The sequence below is a fragment of the Pecten maximus genome, chromosome 3 (assembly GCF_902652985.1).
Source record: "Pecten maximus chromosome 3, xPecMax1.1, whole genome shotgun sequence".
In the NCBI taxonomy this organism is placed as follows: domain Eukaryota; kingdom Metazoa; phylum Mollusca; class Bivalvia; order Pectinida; family Pectinidae; genus Pecten; species Pecten maximus.
This window is the reverse complement of record NC_047017.1, coordinates 19,899,143-19,926,908: the sequence shown is the minus strand read 5'-3', so window position 1 is coordinate 19,926,908 and position 27,766 is coordinate 19,899,143. Positions and strand designations below refer to the sequence as shown.

General features: G+C 35.6%; 1 protein-coding gene and 1 pseudogene across 1 annotated transcript; one reads left to right on the top strand and one right to left on the bottom strand.

Annotated features, from left to right (window-relative positions):
• Positions 1-7,412: 7,412 nt before the first annotated feature.
• Positions 7,413-12,330, bottom strand: LOC117322642 (annotated as a pseudogene).
• A 7,274-nt stretch (positions 12,331-19,604) lies between these two features.
• On the top strand, positions 19,605-25,931 carry LOC117322641 (patched domain-containing protein 3-like). Its single transcript, XM_033877578.1, has 5 exons — positions 19,605-19,660; positions 22,412-22,621; positions 22,737-23,323; positions 23,851-24,051; positions 24,694-25,931. The coding sequence occupies exons 1-5, from the start codon at positions 19,605-19,607 to the stop codon at positions 25,929-25,931; spliced, it is 2,292 nt and encodes a 763-aa protein (XP_033733469.1).
• The last annotated feature ends 1,835 nt before the right edge of the window (positions 25,932-27,766 follow it).

Sequence of the window (27,766 nt, the reverse complement as noted above, 5' to 3'; positions counted from 1 at the left end):
GTCCTTCCGTGTAACCTGAAGATATAATTAAGATGTATTTAAATCATCAAAATTGCTCTTATTAGACGCTATTTAGAACTCTATATATAGCAATAAGACTGTTTAAGTAAAAATAGTTCAAATGCTTAGTTTGAGTGGTGACCGTGGTATACCACGGGTTTAAATGTATGTGTGTATATTTGGTTTGTTTTTGTTTTTGTTTAACGTCCTATTAACAGCCAGGGTCATTTAAGGACGTGCCAGGTTTGGAGGTGGAGGAAAGCCGGAGTACCCGGAGAAAAACCAACGGCCTACGGTCAGTACCTGGTAACTGCCCCACGTAGGCTTCGAACTCGCAACCCAGTGGTGGAGGGATAGTGATAAGGTGTAGGGACACCTTAACCACTCGGCCACCGCGGCCCCTGTATGTGTATAAAAGTCCGTGGTTTGAGGTTAAAGATGTAGATTTTTGTCAAAAGCCCAAAACTTCACAGTTTAATTATTTTTTCCTAAAAACAGCATCCTTGCTACGTTCAGGGTTCTTATTAGTGTCTAATAAGGATAATATTTTGTCTTGTTGCCAAGAAATGTGGTATTTACGAACGTGATTATGATATTGAAATCTAACGTTGATTTCGAAATACCCAACTACCATATATGGATGTTATGTGTCAGTTAGTTTCTGAAAAACACATGATAATGATGTTATATCTTAAAATAGAAGGAAACCATAACAAAACACATAGACCCGTTTATGTGGACTCATTCTTTGGAGGGGACATCGAAGAGAAAACTTATCCTCAGACGTGTTCATCTTCTAATTTGTGTGTTTTAAGAGATTTTTGATTGATATTTATTTAAAATCATCATTATACTTTGTAATTCGGTGTTAGATTGGATTTGTTAATTCGTAACAGGACTTGAAAGGGTGCGATCCCTGCAGATTTATTTAACTAGGTAAGTTGTATGCCCTGTTGGACCTGTAAAGGTATTAGCGTCACCTATCTGAACACGTGAGTTTGCTCCAGTTTCCTTCCACAACACGTCCCTGCCAACTAGAGAGATCAATGTTAGTTGATATATAATTTATTTTATCAGCTCATAACGTGAAAAATGTCGTCGCCGTATGTAACATCGGTTTTGACTCCGTGATACTGCGTGATAATTTATTAGACCAACAGTTCATTTACAAAAGTAGAATCAGTGTTTGCGTCAATACCGTTAGAACAAAGGTACCCTACGCCGTTTCCTGATCCATGCATCAGTCACGTGGCTCATTGCTTATTGATTATTTGTTAACACTTGAAAGCCGCTTCACGGCGTCGCGGAAATGAAAACACACAAAAAAGTAGTAAGCAATTGAATTTGTGATAATTCTTTTTTATATAGATTTCTATCGATTTCTATCAAGTTATTGCGTTGAAATAATAAACTTATTAATCAGATGTTATGATTTTTAATAATGTACATATGTATATATGTAATGATGTTTTCACATATTTCCGAAATTAGGAGTTTTGCATATTAGTTAGCGGCATTTCACTTTAGGTCATATCCTGACACCTTAACTGATACACACATTAGCTCAAAACAAGTCAAGTCATCAACAGAATAGCTTAGATACATGTCACACAAACTCAGGGCGCTGGAGTTGTAAAACGTCTAAATATATAGCTGTATTACATGTAGAGGATTTTAATTCATTATTCGGTAGTTAATTTTTACCGAAATGTATATCTAAAGGTTCTATAATCAGGATAGTCTCTTCAATTAAGGATTGATTGTCAATTTTGTTGCTTGCATGGACTGATGAAGGGAAGTAAACCTCGTGCAAATGAAGTGAACTGCGAATGCAAGCAACAAAATTGACAATCAATCCTTATATTTACGTTAACCAAATTAAAAACTTCGCCACCAGATTGCAAAATTCGGTCACAACGGTGTGACGTAAGTATGCATTTTGTAGCATTGTTATACTTATCGTACATGTGTGCACAGTAGTGGAACAGCAGACAGTCAGATGTTCTCGTCGCCAAGGCAACACAAAATGTAGTCCCTTACACGTTTTGATTATTACGATGTTGATACACATAAATACGATATTTTCAAGGTAAAATATTCATTTATAACAAATATTTATGATATTGTATAATAAAAACTTAGCAATACCCATATAAATACGAATTTAAAGTGCAGTGTTGACAGTATAGTATGTGTGTGATTTGGTCACTCGAGACACAGGGACTCGGTTAAAAAAATGAGCACAAGGATAACGTGACGACAGCTGTTCAGTGAAATATCACAACATTAAAAAAACAGAGTTTATATACTTTCTAAAGCATTGAAAAAAATATTTGTAAGGTTTTATAATTTGAGTGAATGTTGGATTTTTAGTCTTTCGATTATTTATAGAATAATGACTTTAAAAGGACTATGCATATACATTTAAATAGACAGGCCTCAACAGAACATACAGTTGTATATTAAGAAAACTGCACATAAGTCATGCTATACCATTAAGGAATATCCCATAGGCAAATAGGCACTTACATTGAGGTATAAATGTCAATTAATTTATCAATTAGCTGCAATTGGAAAGGTTAAAAGTATTAATTTCACCCACTGTTTGAGAATAGCTTTAAGCATGCAACGTCATATTTTAGCATTAAGATTTTAATTCGTATATGAAGAATGGTTTTTACACAGCAACACGCTTGATTCAGGGATGTTTCAGGATCAAAAATAAAGTAAGAATTTTGAATCATTACAAATGTGTATATGGTAAATGTAACATAGAACAAGGAAACTTCAACAGGATCGAAAGCTGCCTTGACTGTGTATTAGGGACTGTGAGTGCAGAGAAGCTTAATTGGTAGACAAGGTCTACGCAGTAGTGAGTTGTATCATGCCATCTAAGGAAGATTGTTGTGCCACTTGGGGCAAAGAAAGAACTGTTGAGCAAGACGTTTTGATACTGCTGAAGAACAAATCACGACCATGAAAATGTAGAGGTGTTCTCATGATTAATCATTTTAATGATGTTATGGCTCCTATATTGTCTTTCCCATAGCCATGTAAAGATGAACCGCAAATGATTTACACTGCTATTTACATATTCACACGTGACATCAATAGTTTAAAATGGATGTTGATCAATCCTGAATATCAGCTCCTTAACAATGACTATCATCGTAAGGCAATTGTTTTTTAGTTGTATTCTTTACATTAACATTCGACATTTCGACCTTTAAATAACGATTTATGCTTACAACCATATAACCTATTACTATTTTGTCCTATCCAGGTTATTTTTGTGATATAACATCTGTGATATGTCATATAATCTGTTCCCAACAATGATAAATGTCGAACTAGTTTTGGCTGATTCGAGGAGTCGTATCTGCCATTTATTTTGCAGATATTTACCATTGACTCATTTTTTACAGAATAAATGTTCGCGACCATATCAATGGAGAAAATAAGTGGCTATACGATATGTATAAGTATAAACTCTTCTTATGGTATTTCAAAGATATTAATGATACATTTCGGACAAAATGTATATGTATTTTACTAAAATGCCATTTATCTATAATAAAATATTTAACAGGAAGAGTGATTTTTGAATATTAACATTACAATGTAATTGAACCCATGCCTGGTTACATTTCTGTTCAGGTGAACTGAGTTTTAAGTAAATTAACATTTACATACGGTCCAGAGGAAATACACTGAGAATGAAATAGTTAAAATAATGGAATATTCAGTCGACAATATTTTGTTGTCTTTTGTGAGAAGGTCTTCTAAGAAACAATTGGAACAAATTGTACCCATTGCACCTATTTATACAGACTTGTTTATGTTTTCATACGAGGTGGCTTATATTCAAGGTTTTATCATAACAGGTAGCGAAGGCCTTGCGAAATCCTCTTTAAATTCAAATTAATATTGACAATGTGATATTTGTAAATCTTTGAATATTTACAACTATTTTCAGTATGTCGATGGAGCGTGACGTCAAGCAAACTTCACACAGTCTTTAACACCGAACGCTCATACTTTATAACGTAACCAGCATGGAAAGCATACAACTCATCTGTATGGAAAGCGTAATTATTCTAATTTCTCAATTGTTGATTTTCCATGTATAGCAACATCCCTATTTTCCATCCCTGTGGTGTTCACATGCCCAAGTTGATTCGATATCCAATGCCTTTTTCCCGTTATCACGATTTTCGTGGTAAATGACTACCTTTCTTCTGCAATCGAAACCCACGTTTTAAATTAATTCGAACGTTTTGGAGTACATCATGTAGTCAGCGAATCTGATTTGGTCAGAAATGAAATAAAACACTGACTTTGTACGTTGATTGATTTAAATATTAAATATTTTAAGTTCATATCCTCGTTTACCACAAAGACCGTAGATTATCTTGCCAGACCAAACTTTGAGATTGTATTGTCTATTTGTTTAGAATTGAAGCCATGGCAACAGATTTATTCGTATTAATAGTATGAAAAGGTTGAATTGACGAGTGGATTGATTAAAATAAGACATACCTGTTCCAAATGTTTTATTATCAAGTCAAACACAATAAAAATAACATGAATATATAACACTGTAAACATTAATATCAGCTATTCATAATAAAATATATTTCCATGAATAGTATAAAATGGCATCATCAAAATTTTGATTATTACAATAAACACTATCACAGTCAAATGTCACTTATATAAGCTCATAATGTCATCACCCAACATCGATAAACCGATTGATAATGATGATAATAAATAGGTTTGATGTTAGTTTCCAAAAATAGCATTTAATGGCGGTGATTTATCCTAATCCAGGGCCTCTTGAAAGGGCCATTTCACAGAAATGTCCTGTAGAAGATAGGTTAGAACATAGAATGGCAGAAACGAGAGGCATTATATCATTTCAAAATGTCTGGGATAGAACAAAGAGCATTCCTTTCGTGGTTGAAAGCGTTCATGGATACATAAGAAAGTAGTGAAAAGATATTATCCCATAGTTAGTCGCCCCACCTTATACGAAAGGATTCAATCAGCCAAAATATATTTGTATTTAATCTTATTTGTATTTTTCGGCAATAATTCATCAGATGTCATAGACAAGATATGCTGTACCACGTGTGCTTAGGCATTATTATGTTTCCATAGTTTATGACATGAACATGCTAAAATAATAGGACTGTAAAGAATATTATTATCTCGTCGGAAAACATACATGTCTTTCTGTCTTGAACAATTAATCTTTAGTAAGAATTATAGCTAACATACGCTAACATAAGATGCTTTATTTTGAATGCGTAGTTAGATATAATGATATTCGTGGAGTAAAGCAATCATACCTTAGTTAAACAAATGCTAAGTACAGTATAGCTTTTACACATTACACAGTATGGTTAGGCAAAGAAAAGTTGCACACAATGTAGCAAATCTATTAAAAACTTACATTTTTTATTGGTAACGCCAGTACAAAATGTACATAAGTTTACATAGGCTGTATCTATTTGATATTTTCACACAAAGCTAGTAAATATTTCAATAGCAATAGCATCATTTTAAACGTTCTGATAATATCATAAATATTTTGACAACCATATTTTAGTAGTTGCGTCAAAATCAGGTAAGATGTAATGCTGTGAGTGTCTAACGAACACAAATTGTGATTTGATGTCGATGTATGTCATGATACAAAATGTCATTCTTTCTTATGCCATTCACACCTTTTAAAAATAATATCGATAGTATTACTTTTATAGAACTATAATATTTCTATGGGTCGTTTCCCTTCTTACCAACAAAAATATTAACAAAGACATGGAACTACAAAGCAAAACTGTATCAAAATATCAAGTAGAATAAAAACAAAGTGAAGCAAAACACGCATCACAGGAAATATTCATTGGCAATAATATGTGGACGGAAAAATATGTGTAAAGCGAAGTAGTTTGACATAATTTTCAAATCCTATTTCAAACAAAATCATAATAATACTTAGATATGCTACATCTATGAAAAAAATTATACTTTTTATGTTTTCCTGAAAACCAAAAGTTACTTATTTTTACGCTATTATCACCATTTTAATGGTTAAGCTTTTTCTCTCTTTCTTGAATAAATTATATCTACATGTAGGCCTGCCTCTATATAAGTAAATAATTTTGTGTCATATAAATCTTAATAATTTGGAGTGCGTTGGTAATTCCTTTTTCTTTTCGTTTCTGTTGGTGTTGATAGTATCTATTTCTGTACCATGTATCATTTAATTAATTTTGTGTAGACGCTGTGGGCGTTGTAGCATCATTAAAATTTAAAAAAAATGATTGATGTCAAACATCACTTCTCTCCGAACACGCAAGATACAACAATAATACTTCAAAATTTAAAATCAAATCATTGAGCAATTAATGAAATAAATAAAAAAAAAAACAAGTAAAGTGTCTTTAAAAATATACGATATAATATACAATGAACGCAGGTACCCATCTCTCAATATCATTAACATAGATATTCTTTCAATATTTTACTTTCATTTCCAGAAATATTTACTTTCTCATAAAATCACATTTGAAATATGATAACTCGTGCATATTGATATTTCCCTCAAATTATATGCTTCTTTACTGTCCTGTATATTTATTTTCTGTGATAACCTCGTGTAATTTCCTGTTATAATTTTGTGTACACTTATATTCACTTTATGTGATAACCTCGTGTATTTTCCTATAGTAAATTTTTATACACTAATATTACCTTCCTATAATAACTCATGTACACTTGTATTCACATTCTGTGATAACCTCGACAAATGTCCTATTACAAATTTTTGTACACTAATATTACCCTCCTATCATAACTCATGTACACTTGTATTCACATTCGGTGATAACCTCGTGTAATTTCCAATTATATATATTTTTATATATTGAATAGATTTTTAAAATTTTCATTGCGGCTATGAATACCAGTAGCTAGCTACATATCCCGTGGCGCGGATATATTTACATAGCCTTGATTTAAAAAATTGATATCGAGAAAACGAGAAATTTTATTAAAAAGAAATATTTGTCATGTATACGACGAAACGCCAAATTATTAGAACAGCCGGGAGATCCCGCCTATGCACCACGCCATTGTTTTAATGTCGTTCCGCATTTTCCGGTCTTTTTTGTTTAATTTTGCATAATGTTTATTTATTATTTAATTCTTGAATTATGGTATAATTAATTAAAATGTATATGCTCTCTCAATATTTTTAACACTTATCTCGTACCAACGTTATCGATCCAAGGGAAGCTACTCTTCAAGTCTTACTGTCGATGGCGTATTAATATGACCGGATTAATCAGGTGATTTGCACGAGAGACAATGTTTTCATACGATTTTCATAGTGTATTCATGGTCATATGTTTGTTGTCTTCACTTGATATGTTCATATCAGCAAACCACATTAGGAATGTAAATACAAAAATGTGTACACTGATATTACCCTCCTATCATAACTCATATATACTTATATTTACATTCTGTGGTGACCTCGTGTGATTTTCTATTATGAACTTTTGTACACTTATATTACCCTCATATTGTAAACTCAGGTAATTTCTTCCTTACGCCTATATTCCTTTCCTATGATCATATTGTGATAATCCCATTACTATAACCCGATATACAACATTGTATACACCGATTTTCAATATTCAGCTAAAATGTCTGGTTGATATTATCATATTGTGATAATTCCAATACTATAACCCGATATACAACATTGTATACACCGATTTCCAATATTCAGTTAATATGTCTGGTAGCAGTATACTTACTCAATACTATTACCACTGTATATATCTCACCGAGAAATATAGGCACATAAGCCGCCCAAAGAATTGGGCAAATATGACTACTTGGGAAACATAAAGATAACAATACATTTTATATATGCCGTACTAGAATAAGATCCAAATAGAGTGTCGATGTTCCTAATCAACTTACATTTTATCAACAAAAAACTGCACTGTTTTGTCAGAAATATTCAACGCATTTGGACATTTTAAACATTACCGCCGCGAATTCCTGAATAAACAGTATGTAGACTTGGTGTCAGCATGGTCGAAGAAACATATATTTTAGTGTTAGAGAGTAATTTTGATTTTGTATGACTGTGAATAGCATTTAAAGCTTAGATTATTTCTTTTGTTAAAATATCGACATGATTTTATCGCCAATCACTGATTGTCATAGTAAATTGACAGATTGGACTACAATAGGATGTTTCATTTGGAATATTATTGGATCTAAAGCAAAACCTTTCAATTACAGTTAATACTGGGGACAAATACAGGTATATTCTAGACGTTGGCCGTACCGTTCGCATTCAACACAATTTGCGTCGGTGTGGATACTTTGTCTAGTTCTATGTTTACGGGCTGAGCACCATTCACGTTGGTTTGATGGTCTGACGGCGCTCTTTTTGCCTGAACATTTACTTCTCTGTCGGCTGGCGTAACAGTAGATGTTTCTTCCGTTACAGGCCCAATCAATGAAAAAATAAGCGGAAGTAACAACATCGCATGCGCTAAACCAAAGATCATTACTAGAAACATAAGCTTAAAGAAACTCCTGAATATATATGAGGATGAAAACGCTAGAATCAGGATACCAATTATAGAAGAAAGGGCTGCGTTGATGATTGGTCCACCGGCACGATCTAACGCATTGTGTACTCGTTCCTTTCGCGTGGTGCCATTTACAGTTATGTATGCATGACAAATATGCGCACTGAAATCGACAGAAAACCCTATACTCATGACAATGTTTATCATAGTTATGAAGCTCAAGGTGAGGTCCCAGTAGTACATGAATCCAAACATACCCGCGGATATCATTACCATGGTAACGGTCACACACGCGACAAGTAAAGGATGTGGCATAAACAACAAGGTAACCACAAACATGGCGGCTATTGCTACTCCGACTGTTGTTAATGCTATTTGTAAAACGGAAGCGTACTCATCGAAAAACACAAACAGCCAAGAAAAACAAACAACTGGTAAAGGAGAATTGTCCGCTACATCACGCAACCGGAGCATGATGTTTCCTTGTTGCTCAGATTCAGGTAGATCGTTTGTTAAAACAAAAAACCTAGCACCGACAATGCTCGTCTCAGCACTGTTGAAGACTACATCATTAGCGTGGTCTGTTCTGGTGGCCAAGAAAGTTTTCAAGCCTGCTATGAAGCTCGCCTCACTAGTATCACTGTAAGAACCGGAACTTTTGTAGTCCGTCAGCCAGTCGAATGTTACACTGGGATTGATATCAGCGTCAGCTCTGGCGTTCGATAACAAGTCAGAAATACGACTTTGCGTGGCAGCGTCAGAGTAGGTCTGCGTTGATGTGATTGTAAATCCTATGACGAATTCCTCGGTAAAATGACCTTCTAGGAGCTTACTGTATGTATAAAAGTATGAATCTTCTGTTACTAAGTTACTGCGGAGAATGCCTCGCTTAAGATTCGTAATTCCGTAAATCGTTAATGCCAGTTACGCAATGAAAAGCACCAATATCGCGATCTTTCCGGGTAAATGTTCAACAATATACTGGAAAAGAAGTTTGGGATATCTTTCTAAAGGACTTTCGTTGTCCCTTCTGTTCTCAGGAACACTTCCACCACAACCGAAAATATGACATTTGGATTTCCCCTCCTCTCGTAACTCCTTGCGGGGTTTTATAGAACGACATGTCCCACAGTGGGCGTTTCGGTACATTCGGCGCTCATTGATCACCATACAAGGCACAAAGAAAGTCAGCTGGTTGATGTAGCAGAAGATAACAGCAAGACCTAAAAAGTACAAAATGATTACATATGCAATATGCATGAACTGTAATAACCGTGCAAAAGTTTGTTTCGTACTCGTAAAACATTATTGATTACTTCTTTGGGGCCTTTTCAATATATAACGGATATTTCACACATCAACATCTTAATGCTTTCTAAATATGCGTAAGTATTTGCATATTTTAGCGCAGCTATGAAAACAAGGAATACCATCATTATCAAAATAACAAGGGATACCAGTATTATGAAAACAACAAGGAATACCAGCATTATGAAAACAACTAAGAATACCAGCGTTATGAATTCAACTGAGAATACCAGCATTATCAAAACAACAAGGAATACCAATATTATCAAAACAACAAGGAATACCAACATAATTAAAACAACAAGGAATACCAGCATAATTAAAACAACAAGGAATACAGCATTATGAAAACAACTAAGAATACCATCATTATGAAAACAACAAGAACTAGCAGCATTATCAAAACAACAAGAACTAGCAGCATTATCAAAACAACAAGGAATACCAGCATTATCAAAACAAAAAGGAATATCATGCAGCATTATGGAAAGGCATATCAGCATAATTACGAAACAATAATTCAAACTCTAAATCGATTAAACAGGACTAAAATATGAAGAAAAATATAGATGATTATGGGGACTATTAAAACAAGGAGTATGAGACCAGGTGTCCATGTAGAGTAAGCGTCTTCTGCTGCATCAATGACACCCGCCATACCTGTCAGACTTCAAATCAAATATGGAAATAAAATGGAATAGAAATTTCGAAATGAAGGCAAATTGTTATTAATCTAACTTACAACAATCAAATTGACAGGGGTGACAATCGTCTGTATGAAAAATAGAAATGCAATAAACCAGCTCGTCATTTATGTTTCAATTTCACGTTAGATACAATGTATCTAGATTGTAAGAGGAGGAATTCTTTACCTGCGTACACACAGAAGTTCCTGACACTGATGAAAGAGGCTGATGCACCAATAGCGAACGCCAAAAAGTCGGTGACAGATGTTATGGTGATAGCCACGCCACCTGTTTTCATTGTCTTTTTTATCCTAGTTTCAATCTCTTTGGCTCTATCCTCCATTGACATACTAGATGTATCTCTTTGACAGTCAGCCAGACAGGACATCAGGATAAACATATCGTCCAAGCCAATACCTGCAAAAGCAGTTATCCTATTAATTCAATAGAAAGTTTGATAACAAAGAAGTATTTTAATAAAAAAAAAGGCCTATACATCAAACAGAATCATGATCTACTTGTAGACGACAAATATACACCCACTAACCAATGCAATTGCTACACAAACAATATCCTAATATACAATTACGGTTTGGAGACACTGAATCCATACCATTATGTAAATGTACCCAGTTAAACTCGTTAAATTTCTAAGATACACATGCTAAGGTGATTTAAAAACCTGATGGTATATGATAAAGATGCGTCTTAAATCACTTACCTATGATTAGAAAAGGAAGTGTCCCAACGATACTGACAAACTTGACACCAATAGCACTGACGAAACCAAAGGATCCTAGGACAGCGATGCATGTTGCTAACACACCTGCACGACCCAAATTTTGTCTGTCGGAAACACAGTCACCTCCAAACGAGGCTAATCCAGCGTAAGTCAACATCAAAGTTAAAGTGAGGGAAAAGTATACGATGTCTCCGTCAACGTTCTTCGCCAACTCAGAGTCTAAAGAAGACGACGTTGAATAAGCAATGTCCATCAAGGAAGAAGATGTTTTGCTTAGTACCTCTATATATTTTTCTTCATATGCAGTGGACAAAGACATCATAGTCTGGGTATCCTGACGCAGATAGAAAACCAGTTTCACCATCTTTGCCGAAGTGAGATAGCCTCCTGATGATTGCGCATCTCCGAACATCCCACGGAGGTATTCAAAATTGAACATTGGATAGTTGATGGTATTTGATAGCATTGCTGTTCGGAAGGCCGTACTGAAAACAACGTCCCCATCAACGACACAATTACCGCTCCGTAATGCACAAACGTTCGACAGACCAAGAGTTGTGCCGCCATTAATTATGTCGACATTGTTTTGAATGTGGTTATATATTCTTTCAATTTCATCCACATACGTTGTTGTTAGGATACTTGAACCGTCTTTGGCTTTCAAAATGACGTCTGCATACTTGTTTTCTCTTGTGATGCCTCTTACGTAGAAGTTCGTGCCGGACTTGTCTTCAGTAAAAATGGACTCCACTGTTGCTCGATCCGCCTTGGACTGGCTGTTTTGTGGTGTATAAAGGGTTTCGAGGTCCGTCTCAGACTCCAACCTGACCAGTCCGATCCCTAACAGACAGTTGACGGTCACACATACAACCATCACATGCCATGGATATCTCGACACCAGTGATCCGTATTTTACGAAGGGCGTCCCAAGCTTACTTTCCCACTTCTCATAAATATTTTTAAACCCCATGCTTGAACCTATAATATAAAATAATGTCATGTGTACACAGTTATCAATCTAAAGTTACTGAAAACAGTAATCTTGTGATCTTGAATCATATGGTAATAATTTTACTGGCCTTACTTTTGTTTAAATCGCTCAGAATCACAGTCTAGAGAGTTTGAAAGCTACTGGGATATATATGTTTGCCCAATCAGTCTTCAGTTAATCAACTCTGGTTCCCAGTATGCAATTGTTATTGAAGACTATCCAGATTATAGAACCTTTAGATATACATTTCGGTAAAAAGTAACTACCGAAAAATGAATTAAAATCCTCTACATGTAATACAGCTATATATTTAGACGTTTTACAACTCGAGCGCCATGAGTTTGTGTGACATGTATTTAAGTTATTCTGTTGATGACTTCTGTTTTGAGCTAGTGTGTGTATCAGTTGAGGTGTAACGATATGATCTAAAGTAAAATACCGCTAACTAAAATGCAAAACTCCTAATTTCAGAAATATGTGAAAACATCATTACATATATACATTATTACAAATCATAACATCTAATGAATAAGTTTATTATTTCAACACAATAAATTGAAATAAATTGATAGAAATCTATATAAAAAAATCATTCCATATTCAATTGCTTACTACTTTTTTGTGTATTATCATTTCCGCGACGCCGTTAAGCGGCTTTCAAGTGTTAACCAATTATCAATAAGCAATGAGCCACATGACTGATGCTTGGATCGGGAAACGGCGTAGGGTACCTTTTTTCTAACGGTATTGACGCAAACACTAATTCTACTTTTGTAAATGAAATCTTGGTCTAAAAATTATCATGTATTTGGAAAATTACATTTTTTCGGAGGTTTAAATATTAAATTAGTTAAAAAATGAAAATTGTTTTTCAAATAAAATGTGTTTAGGACAATCATAGTGAGTATTGTTCAAGCAATATATTTCAACTATCAGTCCTCGCAAGTTATTGTTCTATTACAATTCTAAATAAAATTATGTTATAAATGATCTGAATATAATAATATAAGAAATCGTTATGTTAGTATTATGGCAGAGGAATTACATAAAATAAAATGTTTGTTGTACTCTTTGGGGTTTAAGGTATTTAATAAATTACCAGTAGGGGTGATTAAGGGAATCACTTATAACGAAATAACTTTTTTTTTAAAATAGGTAACGTTGACCTTAACCTTGATCTAACAACCATGACATTTGAACTGTCCGAGATAAAATGGTTTGTGTGTGTATGTGAATTTTGATCGAATTTTCTTCAAGGAATGAAGCTGCTTGAGCGCTGACTTTGTACATACATACATCCCAACTACACGGTTTCTCCGGAAGGTACCATAAAATAGCAAGAAAAGCGAGATTATCAATCAAATTTACATTAAATCGATATGCTAATGCTATATATTGATATTGAAGGATGAAAACAAGCTAATTACCTCAGATGAAAACCTCAGTTATATCCCCAAGGCCCGCGGAAGGAATCCCTGTCATTGTGAAGTTTACATATCACTGTACGGTGGTAGCTATAGAAGCATAGATCTCCACATGTTGATATTTAACTTACAGGAGGTATACCTCTGGCTCTGATTAACCTACAATACATAATTTAAGAGATTTTTATACACGGTCAACATGTGTCATTCAATGGTCATATAAACATTACTTATTAGTCACCCGTGTAGAACGGGGTATATACAATGTGCTTTACCACACCATTGTATTCCTCAGTGATCTCAATTGAGGTCAGGTTCTAATGAATCTACAATACATATATATGTATAATAAACGCGGAACTATTGAACTTAAAGACCAGATACATTTTTAACTCACCTTGTCTGAAGGATTAAACCGAAGGACCAAGATGAGTTTCAACAATTTCAACGACTTTTTTCTTTATTGTTGTTAATTATTTAACTGAAGCTGGCAGGAAGCATCCCTATGTGGTTGGGATTCAAACACAGCCAGATCTACTCTGCCAACATATGACTGATCTCAATTTTAGCTGTGACAATTCAAATGATGATCTGCTTGCCATTTTGACTTTAGGTCAGCCTTAAAGTTTAAAAAAAACCACTTAATTTATACAGACCAAGGAAAGACTGCATGATTTTGAGAATGATCAACGAAACAAAGATACTGTTACTTAACTTCAACAGCCCTGTCGGCCATTGCATTTTTTGTTTCTCAGTCTCAAAATTCATCATGTGAACAAGGGAGATTGCAGAATCAATGAAGGACTTTTTGAGAAAAAACAACAACTGTAAAACTCGATTGTTAAAATCAAAGATAGTCACCTGTCTGTCATTTTTGTCTGATCTGCATTAACCATGTATGTTCTTACACATCATCAAATAATATACATTGTACATGTACTATAATACTGCACATACATTGTTAATATGATCCTGTCCTATTTCATAACAATTGAAGTGTTTTGATGCAATTTTTCTCCATTTATTCATGGGTTCTCGAATGTATTCAAACTGAAATCAATTCCTGACCTTTCTATAATACTAATCTGGAACTTGCCTATTGTGGAGTATTTGTTGTGTCATAGGGTTCATGCCGTTCGTTTCGGGTCAGTTCTTTCCATTCTTCATGAGAAATCTTTTTTGCTCGTGCCTATCACGCAGCTATGGAGCGAGCCATACACATGCTGTCCTCGTTGACGATTCGAACAAGAGTCTTCTTTTTGATGGAATCATCTCTCCCGGATATGTCTGTCATTCGTCTCCTATCACTGCCTGTTGGGACGTTAATAATGAAAATGTCAATATCGAATTCTTCCGTCACGGCGAGCTCCCCGTGACTCTGCAGCACCTTTTTGACATGTTTCATGACAAGATCGACATCAAGCTCCTCTAATGGGTGTAAAGGAACCACGATGGCATTGTCCAGACTCGGATGGTGTATGAGGACACGCCCAACATCGTGGTCTGCTGCTCCGTCCTTAGCTTCATCTGGTACATTTTGAAACATATCATGGATGTCGTCGTGTATGTCATTTAGTTTTTTTATTGTTCCAGAAATCCTTGTCTAAATTGACCTGATATTTGATGCACACAGCCGTCTTTCTTCTTACTTTTTTCTAAATGGTAAGGCCTGGATGGTTACTGGTCACCATACTGGTAAAGTCTTTGGCGTTTGATAGCGGTGGTAAATCCAATTCCATTTCTATTTCCAGGAGTTTTTGTTTCACTTAGTGATCGTCTAGGATTCCAGTAAACTCAGGTAAAAATGTTCCATTCTGAAAAAATACGAACACGTTCAAAGAACAGTAACTCCAATATTTTAAATCTAACCGTGAAATAATTTTCCCGTCGGGGGACCATTGCATGTTTTGACTGCTATGTAAAGCCAAGTGTGTAACAAGATACACCCATGCCAATTACCAGTGAAGGCGCGCGACACAACTATGTAACAATGAAAAACACATGGGGGCCTGCATGTGTTCGTAAACAATTCAAAGTTATCTAAACGTATCAAGATTACCTTAGAGTTTGAGTATTTCATGTGCATGAATACAATAAATGAAATATAAAAGTACACGGATGCATTTGTGACGTAGCATCAACAACCAATAAGCTGATCAAAAAACATATGGAATGAAATTAGCGAAATGAAATAAAAATTAAAAAAAAAAATGAAAAAGAGAACAGAAAGTAATCAAACTGAAAATTGATACAATATTGGTGTGTTTATACAGGGAAGATTTATATTCTTCAGCTATTACAGAATCAATCAGTAGTCATAATATTAGGCTCCATTGTTGACGCCTGCTGCTGATTTTAGTATTGCCCATGGTGCACTGTGACGTCAGCTCATTAATTAAAATATGTGAGCTTCAAATTGGTTTTCGTTGTTTTTAATGTAGTGTACAAAGATAATGCACCTGTTCAACAATCGACAAAGAAAACATAGCTTAAATTGACAAAATTGATTTTAAAAAATATATAAATTATAAATTATAATTTTCTCTTTTTAACCAGGTGGTCAGTTTTTCAATTTTCCTTGCACGGCCAAATTTCCGGAACCAGTCTGAGATTTTTTTACAATAAATCTAACGGGTGACAACTGACTTGGATACTGCTTTGTAAAACATTTTTAGCTATCGGTAATGTATTGTACGATCCCCTTTGCTTAGCGTTAGCGATATACAAAAAGCTTAGGAAACCGGAATGTTGTTTTACACGTCCACACATCTAAACAAGACTGACCTCCACTACATATGGACGGCCTTTTATACCTTTATGACATACAAAGTACAGTTTTCGTTCGGAAAGATATTGGTACGTAGCTGATATTTTTATCCGTATGAGGGCAGAGGTCAATCAAAAGATAACCATAGGGTTTACATGTCGCTTTCTCGTATGCGTCTTTGAAATTAGAGGACTGGCCACCAGAAAGTATCTGAGAACCAAAGGTCAACACCTGTCTCGTATCACGATGGTTACGGAATAAACGTAATGTTTCGATGGTGTGACGTCGCAGTGAATAACTGAACGCATTCCTCGGACTTGGTAATTTTGAGCATCAAGTCGTCCAACACGAGTCGCATGTGTCGCACTCCATCAGAGTAATCTTCGATCTGATCTTTGTCGGGTAAATCTTGATGAGACATGGATCCACTGATTTCCTCGAAAATTTGTTGATATTCCGTGTAAGCATAAACGATCCTATCTGGCGGCGTTGTAAACATATCCTTTACATTATCTATCAGACGTTTGGTGAAATACGTCTTACCACTCTGTGTGGTACCACTGATGAGAATAGTGGTGGGAGAGGTAAAGTCTCCAACCAGGGTTGTTGGACGGGAATCATGTGTACACCTTGATGCACCATTTTCGTATGACGAGTCGATGAGTCTACTCTCGAAAACGATATTGGGCAAAATGAACTCATCAATGATTTGTCGGGACCATGGCTTGATTACATGTGTCGTTAATATCATTCTCTTTTTGTTCTCATCATTGTGCTTGATATTTTTATTCTTCTTCTTCTTTTTTTTTATTCGTATTAATCAATTCATTATGTTTTATATCATACAACAATTTCCATATTTGATACATGAACATGTCTGATATTTCATTTACTTCACTAAAATACTGTTTTACACAAAATTGTGTAACAATGACATTTTTTGGTAATACTTAAGATAAAGCTTCCTTCTCAATTCGTATTTAAAATTTAACTATATCCACATATTTAGTTCTTGTTTCACTGAGGTGATACCATTTGTATATAACAAACCCTATAAGTGATAAAAGGCTGTTGATATCGTTATAGGCTGTATAAACAATTTTGTACCCAATAACTATATACCTTAAATTCCTTAGATCGATAGTATAACCAAGTCTAATTAGCGATTGATTAACGTGATGCCAAAGTGGGTCAATACCACAACATTCAATAAAATAATGATTATAATCATCCTACTAAAATTCTAGAAGTATTGATTGTTTATTATAATCATAATTTTTATATGGACATATATGTAATGGAGGAGTGAAGCATGTAAATGATAAATAAAATTGGTATTGTTTTACATTGTAGACGTTTTATTTTCTACGCGACCATGTTGTAGTGTAAATGTGTTCAGTCATTCAAAAAGTATTCTGTAGGTTATTTTGAATGTATCAAATGTTAAACAAGACCACGCCTTCTTCAAAGTAATTTTTCTTAAATAAATTCCTTAATTCGAAAAACAATTCCATAGAAAAACATCAGATTTGTAGAAAACGTTTTGGTCAAGGAAATTTGCGTATATTTTGTAAGGCTCTTCTATGGCAAATAAGATAAGGACATTCCTTGAGTTGAGGAACATGAACGATACCTGCCCATATTTTTGCTCTGGGAAAAAAAACAATGATTATGACATCATAAACGCAATATTGACTTGGTGCTTTTAGAAATACAAAGATCAGGTCAATATCTCTAAAGGTCTCACGCAAGTAATTAAAAAAAACTGTGCTAATGTGAATCTGTGAACTCTGAACTTTGCTAAAATGAACTGTGCTAAAATGAACTGTGCTTTTATACTTTATGGAAATATTTCTGTTATATAATTATTGTGTACATATAATATTAAATTCTAATTAAAAATTAAACTTATATTTAATCTTTGTTTTATCTTCCTTACTGAAAAATACAATTTTTATAAGGCCCATGGCCTTTACATGTTGGTAGTAGCATGTGTTTGCATATCTGTCTGCTGTTATTCACATGGCCTGGCTCAAGACTGAGGTGATCTGACTTGACACATGACCGACTGTGACACAAATGAGAAATCTGTGACTCAGGGGGCAATTCAATTTGTGAATTGAAATCATAAAAGACAATCTATGTGTATAAATTGTCTTAGATTTCCAGCCATGGCCAGGAAATCTAACTCTGGTTACACCGTAACCATGTGCGTTTCTAGCACACATCCAGAATATGCAACCATTTTCCTGTAATAAGGAATTTTTTGATTTTTTTTCTGAGTAAAACTCAAAAAAATATTGAATGAAGTCTCTTGAACTGCCATTTGCAATAAAAGCAGAAAACTTGATGGAAAACCAACTTCAAAAGACAAAGTTCATACGTCATGCTGCACGTGCTATAACCTCTTAAAGGTCTCACGCAAGTAATCCAGCCCCTATATTCTATTACTAATGGATTAAAGCTATAATTAATTCATTTGGAGTTTAATTCAAGTCAGCAATGGCTGAAGTTATAGATACAAACCTGTTACACAGTTTAAAACCAAAATGTTGACAGGTTTAAAGCCTTCTATCAGATATGTCAACATCACACCTAAACATTTCAATCAAAATAACATTTAAATGTGGAACTTTATTTTCTTACCAGACTTCTTTCGCATACAACAGTTGCTGATTTGCTTGCGTGAGACCTAAATCTTCGCATGACCATGTTATAGCCAATGAGAATTCAGTAACATCAAACCCAATCTAATATATATCAAGCATTAACAAAATGTTAGCTTCTGGGCCGCGGTGGCCGAGTGGTTAATTAAAAGGTGTCCCGACACTTTATCACTAGCCCTCCACCTCTGGATGGCGAGTTCGAAACCCAAGTGGGGCAGATGCCTGGTACTGACCGTAGGTCGGCGGTTTGTCTCTAGGTACTCCGGCTTTCCTGCACCTCCAAAACAAGGCACGTCCTTAAATGACTATGACTGTTAATAGAACGTTAAAAAAAAAAACAACAAACAAACAAACACTCGATTTTAAGTTTTCACTGGTATGACTGATTTCGGCCTTATGGCAGACATAATGTGCCGGGATGCAAAGTTACAGATAGGTAACCGTCGCACGAAGTGAATTGTTTGTATATTGTCGTCTGTAAGAATAAAATGTAACAGAAATCATTGAAAGCGTACGAATAAACAGATAGTTATAATACAAAAAACACCGGTCTCCTTATCATATTGTTTAGAAATATTGTTTTCAATTTTAGATATAAACTACAATGACCTTGAATGTGTCATTGTTTATGCAATGCATCAAGAGTACATCAAAGTGAACAACACTTATTGTATCAATTCTATGTAAATAACATTTAAACTCCTTATATATCAATTCACTTGTAGGGCTTTTGCACTCATTTTCCATAATGGTATAATCCTAATTATGTGTAGGTTCAAACATATTTATTAATAATGTTTTCAGACGTACCTAATATATAATGACAATATACACTTTCGTAGTAAGTTCGGGATATATTGAATACCATTGTTTGTTTTCCTTTCAATACATGGGACGGGTTAGGGGATGTAGTTAGTAGACTGCTTAAGTACTTGATAAAATTTATCGTTAGGTTTCATCATTTCACCAGATGGCAGTCGGTTGCTGCCTAATCACTAGATGTCACGTTTTCTAATCGTAAACTGATGCTCGTACTACTAAATTACTTGACTTAGAGATAATGACGGGGGTCGGGTCGTTGTACCATGCTGTTAAGGTCAAATTACTGTACCATGGCTTCGTCTTTTCACTTTTCACTACACTTTCAAGTTTTCTCATAAAGTTTCAGTAATACCATTGATTATGTTACATAGCTGTTAGAGGGGTTGAATTTTATAACTTAATGTTTTCCCTCGTAGCTATTTTATATTTTATTAAAATACATTTTATTACTGAACATTACAAAGACCCGCCAGAGGAAGGGATGAAGGGCTGAGGGACCTTTCCTTACATAGGGACAAGAAAGGGAGGGGCCTTTAAATATATAGAGGCACTAGAGAGGGACTGATAGGGACTTCACATAGTAATCTCCCATGATGTCATATAGGGAATCCTATATTATCATAGAGGGACACATCGAGATCTCCCTAGATATTATAGTGAGCCCCCTTGGGACCTCGCATGATATCATTATAGAGGAAACCCTATGGACCTCCCATGATATTATTGTAGAGGGACCCCTAGAAATATCTCATGATAATATTATAGAGAGGCTCTTAGGGACCTCCCATGATAATATTATTGAGGGACCTTTAGGGACCTCACTTGATATTATTATACAGGGACACCTAGGGACCTCCCGTGTATTATCATAGAAGGACTCCTTGGATCTCCCATGAAATTAGTATAGAGGAAACCTAGAGACCTCCCATGATATCATTAAAGAGGACCCATAGATACCTCCCTTGATATAATTATAGAGAGTCCTCTAGGGACCTCCCATGCTATCATTTTAGAGAAAACCCTATGGACCTCCCATGATATTATTTTAGAGGGACTCTTAAGGACCTCACTTGATATTATTATACAGGGACCCCTAGGGACCTCCCATCATGTCATTAAAGATGACCCCTAGGGACCTTAATATATAGCTATAGAGAGTCCCCGGGAATCTCCCATGATATAATTATAGAGGGGGCCCTAGAGACCTCCCTTGATATAATTATAGAGATTCACCTTGAAACCTCAAATGGTATTATTATAGAGGGACCCCTAGGGTTCTCTGATGACATTATCATAGAGGGCCCCCTAGTGACCCCACATACTATTATTATAGAGGGACCATAGGGACCTCTCATGATATTATTATAGAGATACCCCTAAGGACCTCACATGATATTATTATAGAGCGACCCCTAAGGACCTCACATGATATTATTATAGAGGGACCCCTAAGGACCTCACATGATATTTTTATATAGAGGGACCCCTAAGGACCTCTCATGATATTATTATAGGGAGGTCCTTAGGGACCCCACATGATATTATTATAGAGGGACTCCTAAGGAGCTCTCATGATATTATTATAGAGGGACCCCTAAGGACCTCTCATGATATTATTATAGGGAAGCCTTTTGGGACCCCACATTATGTTATTATAGAGGGATCTTTAGGAACCTTCCTTGATATTATAATAGAGAGTCCCATAGGGATCTCACATGGTATAAGTATGGAGGATCTCCTAGGGTCTCCACATGGTATTATTATAGAGGGGCCCGTAGGAAACGTATACAGTCAAAAAACACTACTTATGAAGAGGCCCAATTTCATCAATATTCATCAATATCCTTAACTTCATGACACCCCTTAACTTAAATTCTCTTGTAGGAAAGCATAACAGAATTTAAAGAAAGTTCCTTAGCTACGATCATTCCGGCCCGAGTTTCATCAGTTTATATAACTTAAGGAAACTCCTTAACTAAGCATTTTCTATAGGAAAGCATTATATGATGCAAGGTAAAAATCTGAGTGAGAAGCTTTCCTTAAATCTAATTAACGTTTCCTATAAAGCAAAAGTAAGTAAAGTAATTTTCTTGTTGATGAAACAAAATAAATAGATAATTGAATAGATAAATGAAAACAATATACCAATATATGAACATACTGAAATAAAGTTGACATAAACATAATTTACAAAGTAAATAAAATAAATGCACACACAAAATAACACACAAACAACAACATTCATACTATATGTGTTGTGCGAAAGTTTAAATAGGCTATGTGTAACGGGCCAAAATCCAGAATTTTGTTTTTTGTTTGCGATATAAAGAATACACACTGCAAATATAAATATTTAAGCATTGAACTGTTATACCCACGAGATACCCGTGGCATGTATTGATAGTATGTGTGACCATCAACTGTCTGTTAGGGATTGGACTGGTCAGGTTGGAGTTTGAGACGGACACCGAAACCCTTTATACACCACAAAACAGCCAGTCCAAGGCGGATCGAGCAACAGTGGAGTCCATTTTTACTGAAGACAAGTCCGGCACGAACTTCTACGGAAAAAGCATTACGAAAGAAAACAAGTATGCGGACGTCATTTTGAAAGCCAAAGACGGTTCAAGTATCCATTACAACAACGTATGTGGATGAAATTGAAAGAATATACAACTACATAAAAAACAATGTTACCATAACCAGTGACAATACAACCCTCGGTCTGGTGAACGTTTGTGCCTTACGGAGCAGTAACTGTGTCGTTGGAGGGGACGTTGTTTTCAGTACGGCCTTCCGAAAAGCCATGTCATCAAACACCATAAGTTACCCACTGTTCAATTATGAATATCTTAGTGGAACATTCGGAGATGCACAATCATCAGGAGGCTACCTCACTTCGGCTAAGATGGTGAGACTGTTTTTCTATCTTCGACAGGACACTGTTACGACATCCGAACTATCATCGGCCTGGGAAGGGCAGTTTATACAGACATTTGGTACTTTCTTCTCCTCGTCAATGGATATCGCTTATTCAACGTCAAGATCTTTAGACGAAGAATTGGATAAAAACGTGAACGGAGATGTCCTGTTCTTCGCCCTTACTTTCATAATGATGTTGACTTACGCTGGATTCGCCACTTCCGGTGGAAACTGTGTTTCAGACAGACAAAATTTGGGTCGTGCAGGTGTTTTCGCAACGTGCTTTGCAATCATTGGATCATTCGGCCTAATGGGTGTCATTGGTGTCAAGTTTGTCAGTATTGTCGGAACGCTTCCTTTTCTAATCATAGGTAAGTAGCCAATACTGTATTGTGATAGGTGGTCACAAGCACCACACTTTCTTTCTCTTCATTGATAGGTCGGTATACTGATTTATCATATATTTGCACGAAACTACTGGAATATTCCTGACTATATCAGGAAGAGGGATAATTTATGTTGACCGCAATCAATTCGTAAATACAAGAAAAGGACTACTGTTTAATGTTCTTATAGTACCGATAAGCGAAATATATAGCATAAGAAATTGATAAATTTTGGGAAAGTGCACTTCTTTCTGTAGAATTAACATTATAAGGCAGATTTTACTTTTTCTAGATTTTCAATTTTATTGATACACTATCGGCCAATTGAGTCCTTGAAAAGAAAACTTTAGTATGGTACATATCTGTATCCGTTTTGGGGTTTATACCGAAACTGCTATAATTGAATTCATTGTCTGATTGTGTCTTTTGTACAATCCTTATATATAGGTATCAGAACGGTTATATATGTGGTCACCGTCATTTGAATAAAAACAGTACTGTTGCTTACATAGGTATTGGGCTGGACGATATGTTTATTCTTATGTCCTGCCTGGCGGACTGCTCAGTAAAATCATCGATAGAAGAAAAGATGAAGGAAACGATGCGTACAGGGGGCGTGGCTATCACCATAACATCAATCACCGATTTTTTAGCATTCGCCATTGGTGCATCAGCTTCTTTCCTCAGCGTGCGGAACTTCTGTTTTTACGCAGGTAAATATCACTGCTAGGAACCTCTGTGTGTACACAGATAACTCCCTCTGTCAGGAACCTGTGTGTACACAGATAACTTCCTCTGTCAGGATCCTGTGTGTACACAGATAACTTCCTCTGTCAGGATCCTCTGTGTGTACACAGATAACTCCCTCAGTCAGGAACCTCTGTGTGTATACAGATAATTTCATCCGATATGAACATATGTGTGTACACAGATAGCTCCCTCTATCAGGAACCTGTGTGTACACAGATAACTTCCTCAGTAAGGATCCTCTGTGTGTACACAGATAACTCCCTCTGTTAGGAACCACTGTGTGTACACAGATAACTTCCTCTGTCATGATCCTCTGTGTGTACACAGATAACTCCCTCTGTCAGGAACCTCTGTGTGTAGACAGATAACGTCCTCTGCCAGGAACCAACGTGTGTACACAGATAACTTCCTTTGTCAGGAACCACTGTGTGTACACAGATAACTTCCTCTGTCAGGACCCTCTGTGTGTACACAGATAACTCCCTCTGACAGGAACCTCTGTGTGTATACAGATAACTCTCTGTAACTCTATGTAACGTAGTGAGAATGACCATCTAGATTTTAATTAGATTGAAAAGGTTACATAATTATTTTGTATATTTTAGGCACCACTGTCATATTCTGCTACCTCAATCAGCTGGCCTTTTTTGTGCCATGTATGGTGATCAATGAGCGCCGAATGAACCGAAACTATCACTGCGGGACGTGTCGTCCAATAAAACCTCGCGAGGAGTTACGGACGGAAGGAAAATCCATTTGTTATACCTTCTGTTGTGGCGGACAGCTACCCAAGACCAGAAGAGACAATGAAAGTCCATTAGAAAAATATCCTAAGCTCTTTTTTCAGTATGTATTTAGAAATCCAGTCGCAAAGGTTGTGATAATAATGGGTTTTATTGCTTATATCGGGGCAGCTGTTTACGGAATTATGAATTTTAAACGGGGCTTGCTTATGAGTAACATAGTTGCTCAAGAATCATATTTCTATAAGCACAGTAAAATCATTGAGGGTCATTTTACTACAGAGGTCACAATAGGATTTACCGTTACATCAACACAGAACTATTCAGATGCTACTACTCAAAATCGTGTTTCAAACCTGTTGTCGAACGCCTTGGCTGATGTTGATATCAATCCAAGTGTCACGTCAAACTGGCTGGCGGACTACAAGGGCTCCATGTTTTACAGTAATGTAAGTGAGACAAGCTTCATAGCCGGCCTGAAAACATTCCTTAAATTCCGGACAGACCACGCTAATGATGTGGTCTTCAGCAGTGCTGAGACGAGCATTGTCGGTGCTAGGTTTTTTATTTTGTCAAAAGATCTACCTGAATCTGAACAACAAGGAAACATCATGCTCCGGATGCGTGATGTAGCGGACAATTCTCTTTTACCAGTTGTTTGTTTTTCCTGGCCGTTTGTGTTTTTCGATGAGTACGCTTCCGTTTTCCAAATAACATTCACAACAGTCGGAGTAGCAATAGCCGCCATGTTTGTGGTTACCGTGTTGTTTATGCCACATCCTTTACTTGTCGCGTGCGTGACCGTTACCATGGTAATGATATGCGCGGGTATGTTTGGGTTCATGTATTATTGGGACCTCACATTGAGTGCTATTACTATGATAGATATTGTGATGAGTATAGGTTTTTCTGTCGATTTCAGTACGCATATTTGTCATGCATACATATCTGTAAATGGCGCCTCGCGAAATGAACGAGTACATAATGCTTTGAATCGGTCGGGAGGACCAATAATCAACGCCGCCATCTCCTCAATTATGGGGATACTTATCCTTCCGAAGGATTTGTCTGCCAATGGTACCGTTTCTACACACTTATGATACTTGTAGAATATATCTAATGTAGACAGCTTTAGCATTTTTGTCACCTGTTTTCAACCAGCTCAGGTTACTATTCTTCTTATATCAGTCCACGCCATATATCAGAAACCTACTAGTTCACTTATCATAATGCTCCATCGTGCTCAAGAAACAGTAAACTATTCACACATACACGAGTCCATACCGTACACATTGAGGTAAATCAATGTTTCCGGGATTTAAACAGTGTTCGCCTCGGCTGATATTTTTACATTGCGGTATGCTCAGATTTAATTCCAGCGAAGGCAGACAAATAAGTCACAGGATGAGTCCAATCTACGTCCGCCCAAATTAATATGTGATTTAGGTGTAAACAAATAGTATGCGAGTTTATACTTGCTGTTCCTCCTTGCTGATTCTAGAAAAAAATGGTAACTTTATATTAAAGGGTTATTATGTCCCTCGAAAGTGACTTTCGTCCTTATGTTAACGTATGTCACATTTGTTTCTAGGAACACGCGCATGCGTAGGGTTCCGCTTAAGAGCTGTTATCTCAAACAGTAGGATCTTCCTCATTCTTTATTTTCTTTAAGGTAATTATCAAACATGATTGCGTCCACTTTAATTGTATTATTTAAGTGGAAGTCTTAGTTTATAATGAATCGTGCAAAAACAAATAAAATATGTATGTTCTGATTTGCCAAAATTCAAAATAATCCTTAACAAAATGAAATTAGCAGTATACACATATGCAATGTTATGTTTGAGAATATTTGTTTAGGATATTGCGTCAGCCTATATGGCATGGGAGTATATTCCGCTGTCCGAAACATTAGTGATTTTCGACTCAAAATATACTCTACATAAACATGTGCTTTGAAAAAAACCTGAAGACATTTGGAATTCTATTTCAGTTTGTATTAAATGTAGATTTCATAAAAGAAAACTAGGTGTACTGTAACAAGGGTTTTGTAGACAACTTAGCTTTAGCTCTGTTTCTACATCATATGTTTGGAAAGGATTGTAGAGAAATACCCACAAGATATCGCCACCTTGCAAATTGAGAGTTAGAATAGTAGCACCAGAATGAATCAAACGAGATCATACATGGGATTCGTCCTTCTAGGTGATGATAAGGACTTATCGTATAGATCACAGGACGCGAAACTCGAAATATATCGAAATATAGATCAAATTCTAGATGGAAACAAGCAAACTACATAAAAACCAATAACGTTTACGAATGTGAAGTTATTATCGATACATCATGCGTATGTATGTAGCCATGCCCTTGCAATGACACAATAGCGATGTTGACATTTTTTAGAAACGGGACATTAGCATTTCAAAAACTGTCATTTAGTTTAAAGAAATAATAATGGACAATTTCCTACTGGTTGCACTTCTGATACAGGTTATAGAGATGAGATATTTTTATGATACTTTAGCGGGTATATGTCAAAATATTATAGCATACTAATCAATAAACCAATTTGTTTATTGAAATGTCATATATAACAATTACGCTGTACAAGTATAAAGTTACAATGTAAAAATCATAGTTTAACACTGGGGATCATAATATGATACAAAATATTGATATCCAAAAAGAACTGTTGGAATAAGTATTATAAAGAAATGAAATCCAATCACAAACTCAAATCCAGAGAGAATGTGATTTGGACAGCCCCTAACTACCAAACTCTCTTAAGTCGTACTAACATAACTGATTAAACCACTTCTTTTACAATTACTGCATACAAGTAAGAGGGTAGAGAAATGTGACTGGAGGAAATCATAAGAATAGATCTATAGCTACTCAATATACATGTTTACAAGGTTACAACGTCAAAAGA

Excerpts from the sequence above, each read along its gene's own strand:
- LOC117322641 (XM_033877578.1), top strand. The coding sequence starts at position 19,605 with ATGGCAGACATAATGTGCCGGGATGCAAAGTTACAGATAGGTAACCGT. Across the intron at positions 19,661-22,411 it reads ATAGGTAACCGTCGCACGAA|ATACCCGTGGCATGTATTGA; the intron begins GTGAATTGTTTG and ends TATACCCACGAG. Across the intron at positions 24,052-24,693 it reads GAACTTCTGTTTTTACGCAG|GCACCACTGTCATATTCTGC; the intron begins GTAAATATCACT and ends TGTATATTTTAG.